Source organism: Aspergillus pseudoviridinutans, assembly GCF_018340605.1.
Source record: "Aspergillus pseudoviridinutans IFM 55266 DNA, scaffold_6, whole genome shotgun sequence".
NCBI classification, from domain to species: domain Eukaryota; kingdom Fungi; phylum Ascomycota; class Eurotiomycetes; order Eurotiales; family Aspergillaceae; genus Aspergillus; species Aspergillus pseudoviridinutans.
Window position 1 is genome coordinate 121948 of NW_025091286.1, and position 17775 is coordinate 139722.

General features: G+C 47.8%; 6 protein-coding genes across 6 annotated transcripts; 3 read left to right on the top strand and 3 right to left on the bottom strand.

The window, feature by feature from the left end:
* Positions 1-467: 467 nt before the first annotated feature.
* Asppvi_008489 (uncharacterized protein) lies at positions 468-1979 on the top strand (the record flags this gene model as incomplete). Its single annotated transcript, XM_043304358.1, is given in 2 exon segments — positions 468-1152; positions 1171-1979. The coding sequence occupies 2 exon segments, from the start codon at positions 468-470 to the stop codon at positions 1977-1979; spliced, it is 1494 nt and encodes a 497-aa protein (XP_043160293.1).
* Positions 1980-2389: 410 nt separating this feature from the next.
* Positions 2390-3375, bottom strand: Asppvi_008490 (DUF3425 domain-containing protein; the record flags this gene model as incomplete). The annotated part of the gene is made up of 2 exons (XM_043304359.1): positions 2390-3159; positions 3222-3375. 2 exons carry the CDS (start codon positions 3373-3375, stop codon positions 2390-2392), a joined length of 924 nt encoding a protein of 307 aa, XP_043160294.1.
* Positions 3376-5544: 2169 nt separating this feature from the next.
* Positions 5545-6853, top strand: Asppvi_008491 (putative aldo-keto reductase (AKR13); the record flags this gene model as incomplete). Its single annotated transcript, XM_043304360.1, has 6 exons — positions 5545-5703; positions 5768-5846; positions 5912-6055; positions 6129-6242; positions 6294-6488; positions 6558-6853. The coding sequence occupies 6 exons, from the start codon at positions 5545-5547 to the stop codon at positions 6851-6853; spliced, it is 987 nt and encodes a 328-aa protein (XP_043160295.1).
* Positions 6854-7492: 639 nt separating this feature from the next.
* Positions 7493-8647, bottom strand: Asppvi_008492 (aldo/keto reductase; the record flags this gene model as incomplete). Its single annotated transcript, XM_043304361.1, has 1 exon — positions 7493-8647. The coding sequence occupies one exon, from the start codon at positions 8645-8647 to the stop codon at positions 7493-7495; it is 1155 nt and encodes a 384-aa protein (XP_043160296.1).
* Positions 8648-10347: 1700 nt separating this feature from the next.
* Positions 10348-12126, top strand: Asppvi_008493 (FAD-binding oxidoreductase; the record flags this gene model as incomplete). The annotated part of the gene is made up of 5 exons (XM_043304362.1): positions 10348-10446; positions 10520-10987; positions 11043-11476; positions 11569-11777; positions 11864-12126. The coding sequence occupies 5 exons, from the start codon at positions 10348-10350 to the stop codon at positions 12124-12126; spliced, it is 1473 nt and encodes a 490-aa protein (XP_043160297.1).
* A 2701-nt stretch (positions 12127-14827) lies between these two features.
* Asppvi_008494 (uncharacterized protein) lies at positions 14828-17468 on the bottom strand (the record flags this gene model as incomplete). The annotated part of the gene is made up of 4 exons (XM_043304363.1): positions 14828-15018; positions 15357-16639; positions 16692-17260; positions 17325-17468. 4 exons carry the CDS (start codon positions 17466-17468, stop codon positions 14828-14830), a joined length of 2187 nt encoding a protein of 728 aa, XP_043160298.1.
* Positions 17469-17775: the final 307 nt, after the last annotated feature.

Consider the following 17775-nt stretch of genomic DNA (forward strand, 5'->3'; position numbering starts at 1 on the left):
CCAAACACGGTTCCTTGGGACCGATAGCCAATGGTTCAGCTTGCTTCAATTCATCGCAAAGTTCCACGAAATCCTGATGCAGATCTCGATCGCGACGGCGTTGTGCGCCTATCAACAATACCTTCTCACTCAACCCACCTCCGGAGTGCCCTTTGGAGCTATTTTCTCTGCATATCACACCACACAAGTGGGCTATTTATGGTCACCTGAATTCCGTGCCAGCTTGACGGCTCCTGGGTTTCCACTGCTTCTAAAAATGGGGTTTGTGGTTTTTGTTCCTGCGAGCATCTTACTTGCTTCTGCTGTCGGGCCTGCGAGCGCTATTGCAATGTTGCCCAGACACGTCAATTTCAGCATACCAGACTACCAGTTAGCGTTGGATCACGCCTACAGTGATGTCTTTCCGACGGCATTCATCCAGTCTGGCTCGCGTTTAGTAGATGGAATTTATAACCGTGAGATACATGATGTTGGCAAGAGTTGAAAGCACACGGCTAAAATATGTCTTCAACGCAGAAAACGAACAATCCCCTGCCATCGGCTGGGAGTATCTCAGAGACCTTCCAAGCGTGGGACAAGACCAGCCCACGTTGGTCGGGACGCAGGAAGTGTTTAAGGATTTGGGGGATGGATACGGAAAATCTGTCGAGGAGATGCCACCACTATACTCAGTCGATCTTTTGACTCTTGTTCCGCGTACTCAATCCCTCTCTGAGACATTCACAAGAACCTTATACGTGCAATTTGCCCCCAACGGCACAGTGGCTACGGTGCAGCAGGTCCCAATTGCAGCAGGCCTGTCCAGGGCCGTAATTAGCTCACTTGCAGGAGTGAATAACCCAGCTACAGCTGGTGAGGCAAGCATCCGAATCGCACATCCGGTTGTGAGCACCATTTGCATGCTGAATGCGATTATGGACGAAAATGACAACCGCTCCATTCAATTTCCCGTAACTTATCTTGCTGCAAATGCCACGGCAGTTGAAACTACGCCTTACACGAATATCACCCGACGACAGCTCTGGGACCAGGTTCAGAATCAAGAGCAGGGGCAGATCCTCTGGGTGGACGATGTTCCTTTTTCGACGGAGCGAACGCTAGGAGCCATCGTCGTACAGCCGGATCTCTGTGATAATGGTCAAAAATATATCAGTATGTCCGCATGTGCAGTAAGCGGGCAGTGGGCCAACATGACCTCCAGGATAGTGGTTGCAACAAACGGGTCAGCCACGAAGTTCGACCAGCGAGTGGAAAGTCTTCTCCCGCGGGATTTTCTCAACACTCTCCCAGCATGGCCGCCACATGCAGTCTCCATATCGAAAAATTGGGCGAACAGCATCACCACCCAAATTGGTAACCAGAATCGAACGGTGGCGGACAATCTCCTTCGGTCTCTCTTGTTGACTGAGAACGTGTGCCCGGTAAACGGTAGTTACCCGCTGTACTCACCTGCGCCACGCCCTCTGATGCACGAAGCCATTGTCTCCTCGTTAGTGGCAAATGGGATGTCTCACGCAGCAGGTCCCTTCAACATGTCAGCACAAAATCTCCACGATGGTACCTTCCGATGGGTAACCCCAATTGGTGACCTGGTCAAAACCCCCAGCATGATCCTGACATTCCAGTCTCGTGTTCTGGGTTTTGCATGGAATATGGATGGTACGGCAATCAGAATCGCTATTTCGATCCTTATTTTATACTGTCTATACGCAACTATCTATGTTGTATACACCTTCGTCACAGGGCATAGCTCGCATGCTTGGGACACAATATCAAGCATTACAGCTTTGGCATTCAATTCAAGGCCCACCAAGGTACTGGAGAACACGAGTGTGCGCATTTCACAGACAGAAACCTTCCGAAATCTAGTCAGCGTTCAGGAAGTGGAGGCAGAGAAGCGGTTGGAGCTGGTCTTTCAACAGGATGAACAGGATCGAGGGCCAGTGCAGCGAGTTAAGGCTGGCAAATCATATTCATAGACAATTACTACCTATATACCTTACCATCTTCCTGGGAACACGATCATTGATTTATCCTCTGATCAATCTCCGCAACGCGAAACTGTTTGAAACCTTGCTATTCGGGACAAAGAAATGCAAGAAAAAAGGAAAGAAAAGTAGATCCATTATTAGCACACTTGGCGAATTTTACAAAAAGCCCAAGCACAAGGAAATATACCATGCTATTCATATTACTGAGAGACACAATACTAGGGTTCTGCGGATCTCTAGTCTTTTCAACTTCACTAGGCTGCCATCCCCATCAACCATAAAACCCACTCCAGGCCTCACATTAAAAGTTAGTACTGTGGTCGAGTAGCAGCTAAAGCGAGGCATATGGATAACTATCGTCACATTCATTCAGACGTTCATTACCTACCAAACTCCAGTCAACTCATACGGAACAGCGGTCTTTCATTCCGCTTCGCCCGCCACCGATTCGTAGAATGAGCCAAATCATGACAGTTTCTAATAACCCAGCCCCAAGAACGAGCAAAAGGCTCAGTAATCTCCCACCCCGCCGGATCCCAAGGATCAGTCCAAACGATAATACCACTTCTTCCCGACCGCGTGCTCCCATTACCCTTCATATCCAGGCAAAGCTGTGTCTCCTCCTCAAAGTCCCCAACGATGATCAAATTATCCCTCATTTGAGGAACAGGAAGCAGGTCTAACCACGGGTGATGTGGAATAGAGCGTTGGATCACAGTAGGTTGGAGATTTATTGGAAGGGTATGGAGAGAATCATTTTGCCATGGGCCTGCGGTGTTGAATGGTGAGATTGCATCATCGTGGAGCTGATCAGGTTTGAGGCTCAGTATTCTTGTATTTTCCATCAGGGCTCTGGTAAAATTCAGTGAGATTAGATTGAGTAACAGATCGGTTCGTGGGGAACCCATAGCATAGTACTGAAGGGCTGTCATTTCCAATCGTGCCATTCTTATTTTTGTGGTTGGGGCATTCGATTCCAGTATGTGCACATCATCAATCTCTTCTAGAGAGGTGAAGTCAATAGCAGTAGGCGCTGCCAGGGTTTGGTCCTTAATCTGAGGCTCAAGAGCAAGTGCGGCTGATTCATGTAGTCCATTGGAAGGAGAACCATTGCGCTCCTTTGTCTTTCTGCCCCCCAAAGGAGACAGCTGTTTCTTATTCTGTAGACCTATTGGAACAGGCGGTCAAGACGATACTCATCAATTAGTAGACAACGAATGGCGGGCTTACGTCGAGCTCTTTGGTTCAGGCGATTTTGCAGCCTTCTGCGTGTTTTTGGGTCCGTGATACCCGACCAATCTTCCTCTGGCCAGGCGCTAATGCGCTGGGACAGCGATTGTAAAGCGATCCGTTTGTTAGATGGGCCCTCGGCTGATAGATTCATGTTTGCGATCCGGTCAGGGTCCCAAAGGCGATCTTTCGATCCGGCAATATCTGCAACTTGATGACAGGAAGGTGTGGGCGCCAGTGGATTGTGGGTTTGGCTAGCACGCAGAAGAGATGAGGAAGGTGAAGAGAAAAGCATATCCACGTCCGATAGGTCTAGTCTTGATTATGAACGTCGTGTCTAACCCAGGGAACCAATTGTACATCCAGTAGTCTACATCTTGTGCCCTCGACCCACACTGTCATCCACCTGCATGACGCTAATCCTTTCTGGTAAATAAGAATTGCCGCTGACATGGCGAATGCACCAATCGGAAAAACTATGTCATCAAACCACAGTTTGTAGACCAGATCCAAGGATCGACCAATTATTAGCATGTTGTGACCCAGTGATAAGAACTAACCAGTGGGCAAATTTGATCCGAGTCATTTCTATCCTGGCTGACTCCACTATGTCAAGATTTAATTTGACTGTACCCCAGAGTCCCAGACTAATCAAAAACAGATAGTTACAGGGTGTGAAGCCTCAAAGTCAAGTGCCGGAGCAAGTCGGTATACTTGTCTTGATCAATCCCATTTCAAGTTAATGAAATATTCGATCAAGCATCATGACATATCTTTGCGCCTTGAACTATCGGATGGCATTTCTAACAATTCTGAACAATTGTAGCGATGCAGACAACAATAAGCACAACAGATATAACAAGGAAACTAAAACAGAAATAAGTTCCAGGGAGCAACATTTTCCCCTTCCTCATCATAGGAATAGCAATTCAGTAGGCTAAGCGCAGATTCAAGAGCCGGTTTGGGTTGACACTTTTGGGCTTTTCCTGCCGAACTGGCTGCTGCTATTCCCCTTCAATCACTTGCTGACAGCTAGTAACGAACCCGGCCTGGCAGAAAGTGATGAAGTTTTCTTGATCATCCTTTCCATATAGAACAAATTTACTTTTCCTATCATACCTTAAAGGTCTTCTGTTTGGATCGAATTGTTCAATTGTAGATTGGTCATCGACGGCTGTGGACGGCATCGTGTTCCGGAGGGTGGCCCTAATGCTCTATTCTTCGCGGTCCTGCTTAAGAGAAATCGGTTTCGACCTGGCCGCCGTTCAAACCATAGCTGCGACGGAAAACAGCGAAGAGAACAACACACAGAGGCGCATGCTTGCGAAGTAATTGAATATCAACAAATTGGCTGCAGGAAGGCAGTCAAGCAAATGGGCAGCTCGAATATCGCTATCCTTTTGGTTCTCCTTAGACAAAAAAGGGTTGGTCAACGTAAATTTGAGCGAAGGAGAGACAATGGAAGGGAGGATATATCCACCTAGCGGATGTGAAAGCAGTTGGCGTGGTCAGGCCTTACATGCGTTTTGACAATACCACAGACAAGGGCGTTCTCTGGATACGCTGGCTGGGGTCGTCCCAGGATTCCCTTGGCCCTCTCGACCTATCTTGGTTCTGGTGTAATCAAGTACATTGATGACACTCGGCTTTTCATTGGAGGGTTCCGTGAAATCGAGATCCACTCAACTTCTAAGACATGTACGCTGCGAGGTCGCTCGTAGCTCATGTCATGATCTAGGCAGGCAATCATAAAACCTGCGCGAAAGTGGCTTAGCGGTATATCACCAGTCCTCTATCCTGTAGCAAGCGTAGGAAGGTTGTATTCTTGATAGAGTTATATGGGTCGCGGCCCAGTATTATTGATACAGGTCTAACCCTAGTGCATAAGTGGTGCATGTCAGGAAGACAGAACAATACCATCAATACAGGCGCTTCAACACCTTCGCTAATTAAACGGAGATCGTTCAGTTCGATACAATGTAAGTGTATGACAATATGGGTCCATGAAACTTTTATTCAAAACGGTGGAAACAAAGTTCAACTCCTCCGATAGTCGTGATGTCGTGGTCGCGATGTGGGTCCATCGTTCCGCTATATATATATCAAAGCCCAGTCACCTAGGGAGCGTTCCTTCTCGCCTTCACATTCGCATGTCGCAACGGCATCTCTAAGTTTCAAAGGACCAATACTTTCGATTATAAGTCCATATCACATATACCAAATACACGCCCGCCTATCCACGTTCCAAAAGTTGTGAAACCACGTGCCCGACGACAAAGTATAGTGATGCTGACCGTCGTTTAGACCTTCGGAATCCACCAAGATGGTCAAGACACTCCCACTTGGCGACCAGCAGGTCGCTGTTCCAGGATTCGGCGCTATGGGCCTCAATTCTGCTATGGGGACAGACCTCAATCTTGAACAGTCCGAGCCTGTTCTTTTGAAAGCTATCGAGCTCGGTTGCACATTCTGGGACACTGCGGTAAGCTGTCCCTTCCAAGTACGCCCGTGGAATTTGTCTCTGATTGCCGTTGCGGTGGATCTAGGTTGCCTACAAGAATGGCGAAAACGAGAAGTTGCTTGGAGATTTCATAAAGAAGTACAATGTCCGCGACAAGCTGTTCGGTGAGCCCAATGACCTCTAACTTTGTCTAATTGGCATCACTGGCTCACCGCGCGTCACCGTGCAGTGGCATCCAAGTGTGGATTTGATGTCTTCGGACCCGAGCGAAAAGTAACCAACTCGGAGAAGCACATCAAAGAATACATCGAGGGGACAATTGACAGGCTTGGATTCACTCCTGATCTCTACTATCTCCACAGAATTGATCCTAGTACGTATATGAAAACTCGCCAAGCGCAGGTAAAAATTTCTTTCGAATCAGTATCCTAAACTGACAACTACAGGCACCCCCCTCGAGGAATCCATCGGCGCCCTGGACGAACTTCGCCGCACCGGAAAAACAAAGTACATTGGCTTATCTGAATGCTCTGCTGCAACCTTGCGCAAGGCAAACGCCAGTTCGTCTGTCTGCAATTTCACGTGCTATGTACCATGCTAACATATCTTAGTTGCGAAGATTGACGCCGTTCAAGCCGAGTACTCTGCTTTTGAAACATTGCACGAGACCAGTGGCCTGATTGAGACGGCAAAGGAGTTAGGTGTGGCTTTTGTGGCATTCAGCCCTCTGGGACACGGCTGGCTTGTGGATGACTTCCAGTTCAAGTCTCCCGACGACTTCGCCCCTAATGATTTCCGACGCACTGGTAGGTCTCATCATTTGCACGTTGTGAAATACTGTTGAATCCGGGTAAACTGACTCATGCATATCTTAGTCCCGAAGTTCCAGGGAGAAAACTTCTATAAGAACAAGGCTATCGTGGACGAGATCAAGAAGTTAGCAACCCGCAAGGGTTGTTCCGTTGCGCAGATCGCCCTCGCCTGGGTTGCTGCGCAAGGGTTGATCCCTATCCCAGGAACGACCAAAGCATCACGCTTAGAAGAGAACTGGGCATCTCGTGATATCGAGTTGACGGACGAGGAGCTGAAGGACATGCGAAAGATCGTGGACGCTGCCAAGCCGGTCGGAGAGAGATTCTCTGCCGTAGCCCAATCGATGGTCGGTCATTAGATCATATGTATAAGGAGTCATCTCTGCTTGATAACGCCGAACTTGGATGTTGAATTGGTCGCACGATATTGGCATTGCACGTGCTGTGACAAGGAGCTTATCATGACATAGTTGCTTCTCATCAACAAAAACTTTTGTCACTTCGGCAGATTGATGTACGGAAGTTCCCATTGAATTAGACGTATATTAAGATGTGCGGATTTGCCAGACTTTCTGGCAGAAGAATACTGTGCACTACGGCACGATACGTCCAAGATTCTCTGGATTGCCTACGACACTGTATACCGCGATTCACATACGGATCAGCCACAAAAATGAGTCCGTCATGCAAAATTCTATATTTAATAGATGGAGTACAAGCAGAGCTAACTTGATTTATTATCAACCTCTTGACATACGCAAATCACTGGGGTGCAAAACATGGCAGAATGATTAATCACATGAATGCAGCTGTTATTCCACTAGTAGACAGCAATCTTTGTCCGTCGCACTTGATGCTACATGACTTAATTGATGTAATCATACAAAACACAGTTACATTGTTTTTATTTGTTTCTAGCTAGAGCCTTAATTCACAATATGAGAGGTTTGGAGACAAACGAATACACACTTCAGAGGTTTGCTTCCAACATATCGAGTCTATTCTGGACTCGTAATGGACCTGGGTGCTCGCACAAAGGAATACGCACCATTAGCTGCCAAGAGGAAGGATGCTTTGCCAGTCACCTTGGGATCCGGGCCGATGAAATTGCTTGGGAACCCAGCATCGAAAGGGTTTTGGCTCTCAAGGTATTCAATTTGGGATGCCGTCAGCCTTAGACTGAGAGCCTGGATATTGTCTTGAAGATGTTCAACTCTGCGACCGCCAACGAGAGGGAACACGTTTGGCGCTTTCGCCATGACATATGCCAGGGCAACTGCGGTCAGAGATTTGATCCCATGCTCCTTGGCCACTTTTTCAAGCGCTACGCTCATTGCAGCCTCTCCTTCACTTTGTTCCGGAGTCAAGATGCTTCGGAGGCCCACCCCTTGGGCCTTGCGTTGTTCAATTTCCTCCTTGGTTTTGAATTTCCCCCCACCCAGGACATCCCACGGGGCAAGTGCCATTCCAAAATGGCGGGCCATCGGGATGATTTCCCGTTCGAAGTCGCGTAGCATGACATTCCATCTACCTTGGTAGATGCTGAAAGGAGTCTTCCCATGTGCGCGGGCGTATAAGTTTGCGGCCGTCACAATCCACGCAGGAGTATCCGAAATGCCCAGGTAGAGTACCTTGCCCTGTTCAACGAGAATCTGAAGACTGTCCATGACCTCTTCAACCGATGTGGTTTGATCCCACCAGTGGACATACAGGATGTCAATCCAGTCGGTTTGCAGCTTTTTCAACGATTCACGAACACTCATATGGAGGCTTCGCCTATGATTGCCGCAATGGTTGGGAGCCTTCCCCTTGCCCAGCTTATATGACCGAAAGTCGGTAGTAAACTTGGTGGCAATTACCAGCTGATCGCGGTTCTTACGCTCGGCCATCCATTCCCCGATCCAGGTCTCCGATTGTTCATCTTGGTAGTTATTTGCCGTATCAATGAAGTTTCCGCCGGCTTCGTAGAAGGCATCGAGAAGTTTGAACGATTCTTCCTTACTCATAGAGCCCATAGAGTCTGCCCACGCATTGCCAATAGACATGCCTCCAAGCTGAAGCGGAGAGACACGAATCCCAGCATTGGAGGAGAGAATGCGGTAACGCCCTAGCTCAGTGGCGGGCTCGGGAGCAGGGGCCCAAAGATGTGCCATGATAAGGGGATTGAGAGCCGTACAAGGTGCCGTAGAGAAAAGGTAGGGAAATAACAAAAGTAGCAAAACTCGGTATTCAGAATCTGCTGAAAATAATTGTTTTTGGTCGGTTGAATCCTATGTAGCTACCATCACAATGCTTATATACATACTGCACTTGGACTTTTTCCGTGCCCGAAGGCAATAGAAAGTATCCGACTGGATGTCATCACTACCTATTTGGGCGCTACCGTGTTCCAAATACTGATCCCAGGCTCACCGGGAACCTTCAATAAACTTTGTGCACACAAAGAAGGTCCACTCTCCAAAGCTTACAGGTGGTCCATGTGCCCGTTTGTCATCAACGTACATTAGCCGCCCATGAGGACCCAGACTGGCTGGTTTTGGTACAGGAGAAAAAGCAGACATGGTGTTGATGGGAGGATAAGAGCTTGGGGGTAGTCAGATTAGACGGAGGACCTTGGCTTTCCTGACCGCATATCTCCTCTAATTATACATCCATACAGGGTTGGAACGAAATCTGTGTGCATGTTGTGCATTGTAACAATACTATGGGATCCATATATTGACCAGCTGCCTGGCATGACCTGCTCCACCTGGTTCCCGACGAGGTGGACTCACGTAAATTCGTTGGTCAATTCTGTTTGGGATCCATTGAATTTGACACTAATGCAGCCTGATGACAAGTGGAGTAGGGGAAAATCTTAAACCGTAAGCTTTACCATGATTGATGGACATATAGCCACTGAATACACACAACCTATTTCGGTCAGTCTGTACGAGATAGCGGTTTTTCATTCTGCTTTGCTCGCCAATAATCTGTAGAGTGAAACAGTGCAAAGCAATTCCGGATAACCCAGCTCCAAGAATAGTAAATCTCCTCTGTGGCCTCCCACCCCGCAGGATTCCAAGGGTCCTTCCAGACAATGGTCCCGGATCCGCCCCCGCGTACACTTCCACAGCCCTTCATATCAAGGCATAACTGTGTTTCATTAAATGACTCTCCAGCACAGATCAAATTATTTCTCATCCGAGGAACAGGAAGCAGGTCCAACCACGGATGGTGTACTATAGAACGCTAGATCTTGGTGGGCTGGAGACCGGGAGGAAGATAATGCACAGAGTCATATTGCCATGGCCCCGCAGTGCTGAATGGTGAGAGAGCATCATCGTCTAATTGGTCTGCTGAGAGTCCTAAGATGCACTCTGGGAGTGATTAGAAAATAGCAATATTTGAGAAGAAAAGGTAAAGTATGAATCAAATTCCAGCATTAGAAGGATGGATGATCTGTTCCACAAGCAAATTAGTTATTAACCCACAGTGTCATACACCTGCATGCTGCTAAAACATCTTAGTGCATGCGTAAGCTCTAACCTCCGCTCTACACCATGGTGTATGTAGTCACTGTCAACAGACTGCTTATGTGGTTATAGCAAGGAAATTCATCCCGTCATAACTCATTCCTTGGTACAAATAGTCCTCTTCCCATCCCAAGGCACAGATAAAGCCTGCGTTATGCCTAATTGAACATGTTATTATAGGAATCGAAACTTCCTTATTGCAGGAGTAGTATAATAAAGCTGGAGCAGGAAAGGAGCAATAGATATAATATCCCAGGATTCCCACCATCATCACCATCATCATTCATATTTGAAAACAAGAACTTCCAGGTCTTCTCTCGCTTTAAACACCCAGTATCATGGCACAAGTTATTAAGACGTTGGCATACCTTCTTATTGTGACCAACGCGGCCGCGTACGATGAATCCTACCCAGGATATCATAGCCCATTGCAGACTGTATCCCAAACTGTCAACAAGCAGTAAGTTTTGTCGAAGACCCTCTTCTTCCAAGTTTTCTAACTATCGCCAGTGTGCCCAACTATCTACAGTCTTTGGCTCTGCACTTCATTACCCCGATAACGACAACTTTTTGATCTGGGATGCGAAGCAGCAAGAGGTCCATCCAGCCTGCCGCGTCGAGCCCTCCAGTGCCACTGATGTGGCCAAGGTCCTGAACATCCTCGTGGAGCACTGGTGCTACTTCTCTGTGAAGGGCGGTGGGCACTCTAGGAACCCGGGGGATTCCAACTCAGCCGGAGGTGTCACTGTGGACCTGGACCGGATGAGAGAGGTCCAGGTCTTGGATAATGGCACTAAGGCATGCGTTGGTGGCGGTGCAACCACTTTCCAAGTCTATCACGCCCTGGAATCTCGGAATCTATCATTTGTTGGCGGCAGGGTCGGCACTGTCGGCGTCGGGGGTTATACCCTGGGCGGAGGCACGTCCCCTTTGTCGAATAAGTACGGCTGGGCATTAGACAATGTCTACGAGTATGAGGTCAATCGCAGCATCATGCAAGCCCAAGCTCGATCAAACGCTGACGCAGGTCCAGGTTGTTCTCGCCAATAGTACAGTCACGACCGCCTCTGACTCTCACAGTCCGGACCTTTATTTCGCTCTCCGGGGCGGTGGGAATAATTTCGGCATCGTCACAGCCTTCATCGTTCGCACATTCGCTCACGGCCCTGTCTTCACCAGCACGACATCCTACTCCGCCAACCAGACTGAGGAGGTTCTTGACAAGGTTTACGAGCTGTACACGGGCAGCGGTCTCACCAGTGATGTTGAACTAGGATACGACTTGTATTATACCTATGTCGCTGGCAGCGACGAGTTCGTCTTGACAGGCACCCAGCGCTACGGCAAGCCGGTTCAGAAGCCTCCGGTCTTCCAAGCAATCGATCAAATCCCAACATTAAGTAGGGTCACAACCATAGGCAGTCTGGCCAGTCTGGTGAACGAGTCCAGCCCAATGGGTGCTACCCGGTGCGTTCCTCCCTGAAGCGTAAAATTACGTCTGTTTTCTGTCTTTGACCCCTCTTCTTTTGATTGCCCGAGAATTCATAGATATACGGCAGGAATTGGTTTGCTACGTTGACCGTCTCTCCATCGCGCTCCCTGCTCTCCCAAGCCCTCCAGATTTTCTCGCACGAGGTTGAGGCTATCAAAAGCGTGCCCGACCTCGTTCCCAACTTTATCTGCTACCCGCTACAAAGGAATGCCATCGCTGCTATGAAGCATCGAGGTGGTAATGCTTTGGGCATCGAGCGCGACGAACCTCTTTTCAGTAAGTGAAATTCAGTCCCCGACAATTTGGGGACAATTTTCCAGCATGTCTCCTGACGTTCCTCTCAGTTATCTTGATCTCTACAGCCTGGTCTCACGGGCGCGACGACGCCGCCGTTGAGAGGATGAGCGTAAATGTTGTTCGCAGACTCCAGGCGGCAGCTGAGAATCTGGGGGTTGCGAACCGGTATCTGTACGTCAACTACGCATCTGCGGCGCAGACTGATGCATTTTTTGCTGGTTACGGTACTGGCAATATGCGAAGGCTGAGGGAGATTCAAAGGGCAGTGGATCCTGACGGAATTTTCACCTCCAAAGGTCTATGGAAAGGGTTTGTCAAGCTGCTGTGACGTGATGACGGATCACATTCATAGCAAAAAGGTTGGATTCGCGGACCGAATCAAGTGCTGCTCATTAAGTCTCTTTATGAAACGACTGTCTATCCAGAGCCCTATTAGGAGATGTAGGCGATGATTATAAGGAAGACCGGACAGAGGTGGGCGGTGATCATGAGCTCATGACGCCTGAGAACCAGAAGCTGTTAACGGGAATCTGGCAAGATCCTCAAATCCCAACTTTAGCCTTCGTGTTCTACGGCTCCTCGATGTCCTCTTTTTCTGGCGGGGTAGGCTGATTAGCCGACTTCTCCCCCTCAGAAGCCTCTGCGTCACCCTCATTTGGAGTCGTGATAGCCTGGAGGGGGGCACAATCGTTGCCACACAGCCCCTCCCTAATTTAGACACTATAACATCCTTAGCTAAGATACTATTCTGTCTACTTTCTGCGTGCTAATATATGTATGCATTCTAGAAAGTCTCGAATCCAAAGCTGGTTTCCCGATGCCAACGTGGAAATCGATATAAAGCAACTCATCTTCGGCAGCATATGGCAGTGAGGGAGTCTGTATCTGAGGACTTCTTCTGTCCAAGTGAAGTACCAAGGATCAAGAGCGGACACGGATCGAAATATAGTGGAGTAGATGAGAATCGAAAATAGATGCATAATTGTTGGTTTCTCGTAGGCCAGCCTTGACAATGATTCATGATAAGGAAATAGCTGGATATACATGAGGCCCTGGTACAGTTGACTTTATAGAATAATTCATATCCAGAGCGACTCCCTATAATGCGTGCCAAGTACAGTATTGTGCCGAAACAGGCTTGACTGATCGCCAGGCATGTGCACGAGCTGCGAATACAACGTGGAGGTGTAGGATATGATTAGAAGGGCCACCGCGGTGTCTCGAGTCAATGCAGTCTTGAGTGACGGCTGGGTGATGTCAACTTCCTTTGGTCTAAGGCCGAAGAGCATATTGATAGTCGACTAATCATTGGGAGCGTTTTGTGAGATATCTATGCGCAATCCTGATCATGACGGACCGAGTTATAAGGAAGCGGCTCAGACCGCCCCCCAAAACCGAATATGACGGAATACTAGATAATTAGCTGAACACAGATCTTTCCGTTATTACTGCGCTGCCAAACAGGGCCCCGAAATGGCGGAGAGTCTAAGCTTGTAAAAGAAGTCTTTTGCTATTGCCCGAGTTTGGCTGTTTCCAGGACAGTGGGCACTAGACAGGACAAACTAAGCAAAAGGCCAAGTTCCTCACATCTATACTCGTGCCTAGGAATAGCTTATACATGCTATTGCAATACTACAATATAAAATGTCTTGCAATATCCCCAATTGCAACACAACCCCACCTCCGCTAGAACCGGATCCTGATATTTCTAGCGTCGGGATAGGTAACGTCTTCCCCAAAAATATCAGAAACGTCCTAATCTCTCGAAGGTAGTCTTTGGCTTCGCGATTACAACATGGGGGAACTTTGCTCTCATCTGTTACCTTAGTGCGCCTGCTAGAACTCAAGCAAATAATCCACTGCCGTTACTGGACTTTGTGATCCAAAATTGGATACGAACGCTTTCTTGAAGGACAATTCCACCACAATGGGTCCCGATATTTGGGAATGTAAGTACCTCTCGGTGTGAATGGTAGTAATAAAGCGTGTTACTTCCTTAGCTGACGAGATATGTTGATCCAGGTTGTTCTGGTAATAGTGATCAGCAGCTGGTTACTGGTCTTGCTATCATCATCAGCGGCTACTCGCAGCTTTGGTGTGGGCTTTCATTTTACCACTGGCAAATGGTAACAACACTTACATGGTTTTCTACCATCACGCACCTGGCAACTTTATTATTTCTGCAGGCATATCTCCAGAAACATACGTTTATCTGGTACGTGCGGACATTTCTCATGACGGAACCAGGCATGATACTGGCGGTAGGAATCCTTCCAAGGGGTGCCTCGTTATCCGCTAGCTTACCACCGAGGAGGGCTTCTGACTTGGGTAGTTCTGAAGATCTAGCAGCTATCCTACCAAGGGCTACTATATGCCTATTTAATTTGAGTAACTCCAGCCTCGCTGAAGGGAGTCGGCAGATTAACATGATAACCTCTGAGATCCTGCTGCTGGGAGGCTTATGTATACGCGATAAGCGCAGTGAACAGGAAGATTTGGCCATCGTGCCTGAGCAGACTCATTAAGGAGACATCCGCGTCACATTCCTGGCGGTGCTCAAGGGCCGTCAGAAACAGGTGGGTCCTCCGTGAGAGTGAGATTGATTCGCCCAATATCTACCAAATACATGTCCTATGAATTAAATCTCCGTTATTAACGAGAGAAGAGTTAAATTAAGAACCAAGTATCATCTGAGTAAGCTTCGTAGATGTTGTAAGCGAGCACGGGTCATTTCAGTGGATCCCTTTTGCTGCGAAAGCAAAAGGTCTCCAAGATGTTTCTTGCGATCCTGTATATTTATGACATGCTATCGGGAGTTCAGCTTATATGCCTCAATGCGGCGGTGCAGACACTGCGGCTAGCTTACATTTTCAATGGAGTCTCTCATTATAAACCGAGTTGTGGTGACATTTCTCGTCTGCCCAAGACGATGAACTCGTGCTAGAGCTTGAGCCTCAATATTTGGGTTCCATTGTGGTTCCATAAGATAGACACGGGAGGCAGCAGTCAGGTTCAAACTGGTTTTGCCATCAGCGCTGGAAACCTGTGAGTCTTAAGGGATTGAATGGTACCCACCCTTCTGCGCCACAGAAAATTGAAAGCAACATCACATGGAGCGAGGGATCGTTTTCGAAAGTCTTCAAGGCTAGTTCCCGATTCTTGGTGGAGACCTTCCCATCAATTCTAACAAACTTGATGCTCGCTTGATTGAGCATAGCCCCTATCATATCGAGGGTAGTTGTCCACGAGGAGAAAACAACACTATGAAGAATATATCAGATACCCAGGGTGAATAGAAAAGAGCACCATAGATCAAGACAGACCTTTTTTGGTCGCCATATTGCAAAAGTTCCTTTTTTAGCTCCATTACTTTAGTCGACATGTTGGTATCTGAGAGGCATTGATCGGAATATGGATCGTGTGAGTCATTTACTGAGACTGGTATGGTCTCACAGGGCTGGTGACAACCACAAACGCTCAGTTGAGATGAGTCTGCCACAGTCAATTGATTGTAGCAGGTAAGGCAAATCAAGCATGAACACTGGCTTAAAAATGCACTGGAAGCACTTTCAATCATAGCAGGATCTGGTTCCACGGTCCACTGAATGTCGCTGTTGCATATTGAGCATGCTGCTTGCCCCGAGCTCAATAAGTCCTCTAGAATAGCTCGTGCCATGCTAGAGCTCCACTGATCCTTGTCTGTAGCTCTAGAGCTCTCGTTGCTAGTACTGAGTTCCTGAGCAGAAAGACCTAAATTGCAAAACTTTCTTAGCACATTGATTTTAACAAGAGCCTGCATATAGTTCCTGCAATTAAGCTCTTCATTTTCCAGTTCCGTGTCTATCATGTCGGCTATTGGTATTTCGAGATTTTGATAAGCCGTCGACTCGACAGCGTTAAACCGGAGGTACCGTATCACGTCTGTCTTCTCTGGTAGATTCAGCACGGCCTTTGACCGCCGAATACTGACAAATTTGAATAGACGTCTAAGTCGCTCAAATGCAATGTTCTCGTCCTCCAACTTCCAGACATCAACAATATCTTCCTCAAATGTCTTCCGATTGCAATACGGATACGGCCGTAGAAACTGGAGTAGGCTGGTGAAGTCGGATAGACGGTTCTGCACTGGCGTGCCCGTGATTGCCCATCGAGATGCACCTTCCAGGTCAAATACAGCACATGCAGTAATGGTGTGCCGATTCCGAATGCTGTGCGCTTCATCAAGCACGATACGATGCCAAAAGGTCGTGAACAATACACTGGGGTTTTTGCAGTGTTTTCGATACTCTGATGCTAGAGTCTGAAAAGATGTCATGATGATGGCATATTTTTCAATCTGCTTTCGAGATTGAAGTTTGCACGTGCCATGGTGAATAGTCCACCTCACGGCATCCCGCCCTTTGGTATGGAGATGTAGTCGTAGTTCAGTTTGCCACTGCTGCAGGACAGATGATGGAACAACAAGAAGTGTTGCAGTAGTACTCTTAAGCTCACGTGCATCCGAGGGCGTGATCAATGATGATTTCCAAATGGATGAGGAGGCTCTTTCAGATAGCAGAGAAGATGATATGGAATCCATCTGTGTATTCACTTCTTTCCAGCGCCGATCTGATGCGATCAATGCAATCATAGTCAACGTTTTTCCAAGACCCATATCATCTGCAAGTATACCACCTTGAAACCCAGGGGGAGCATTGCACTGTCTGTCCCCAGTAACGTTATTGACATATTCTCTGGTCCCTGTCTTTGATTCCTCTACGCTCCAGATGTCGCTCGCCGGGACACGTAGCGCCCAGCCCTTTTCTCGCCGTTGCATAAAAGAGAGCGCTTGCCTTTGGTGTCTGTAATATAGGTCAATACCAGGCAGACCAGCTAAGGATACTACTATCATACTTGTAGAGAGGGGTTATGAGCCCGGGAGGATCCTGAGCCTCCGGTAGTAACTCGTCTGTTTCTAACCCTGTTAAAAGGTCCCTAGGAGTTGATACTTGCTCGCAGTCAACTTGCCCTCGCTCAAGGGCAAAAGTTAATGGCGCATCATCGTCGAGACCGGCAATACAATGCGGATTGCGGTACCGCACGTTTCGGTCACAGTCTCGAGGCTCTTGAAGGTAGCAATCGTTGGTCTGAAAGAACTCGCCCACGTCCTCGAACAAATGCATAGGACCGTACACAATGACCATCAATCTTATAAATATTTTAGAAACATTTGCAGCGTGCGACCTCATTGCATATTTTCTAGAGGTCGTGTGTTCGACAATGACCCGAAACTGAAACTCTAACTCCGACTCCTGGTGAAGTACAGAGAGAAGCTGCCGAGTATTTGAATCGTTGACCTGACCAATAGTAGCTCGGTGGGACTTTGTTAACACTAGGCTCTCTGATGGGTCGTATAAGACATCGATCGATTCGCGATCTTGGTACTGGGAAGGGCAGCCTAACGTCACAGGAAGGTCCGTAGCCTAGGTTACGTCGTGTTATGTCCTGGTCTAACGAGGGTCTTCAGCTATGGGGTTGAGGACTTACCATGCCGAAGCATACAACGTCACTCTCTGCTAGATGGAATTGTCCTGAATTAAGAGTCGTGTTCTCGCAGCAAATGATGTCCGTCATCGGGTTTTCCACCGTTCCTTTCATATTGTGAGTTCGTAAATTGTCGGTTTCTCCCATATTCCCATCAGAGGATGTTGAACAGTCCAGAGCAACCGCTGATGAGGAATAACTAGATGAATAGGGGCCTTCATGTTGCAAGACGGAGCCAGTCTGTGTTTTGGGAGAGGCTGTAGCTGAGTGATCGTCGCCAAAGCCGCTGCTGATTTCGCCTTCTCCAGATTCATGGTACGGAGTTGTAGCCTCTTGGATTCCAAGACTCCATGATCTTCCAAAACCATCAAGCTTTTGTCGCTTTTGCGGCGTTCCTTCTAAAATGTCTCTCTCAGTGAATGGTGATGTTGACCTTATGAGTGGAATATTACTT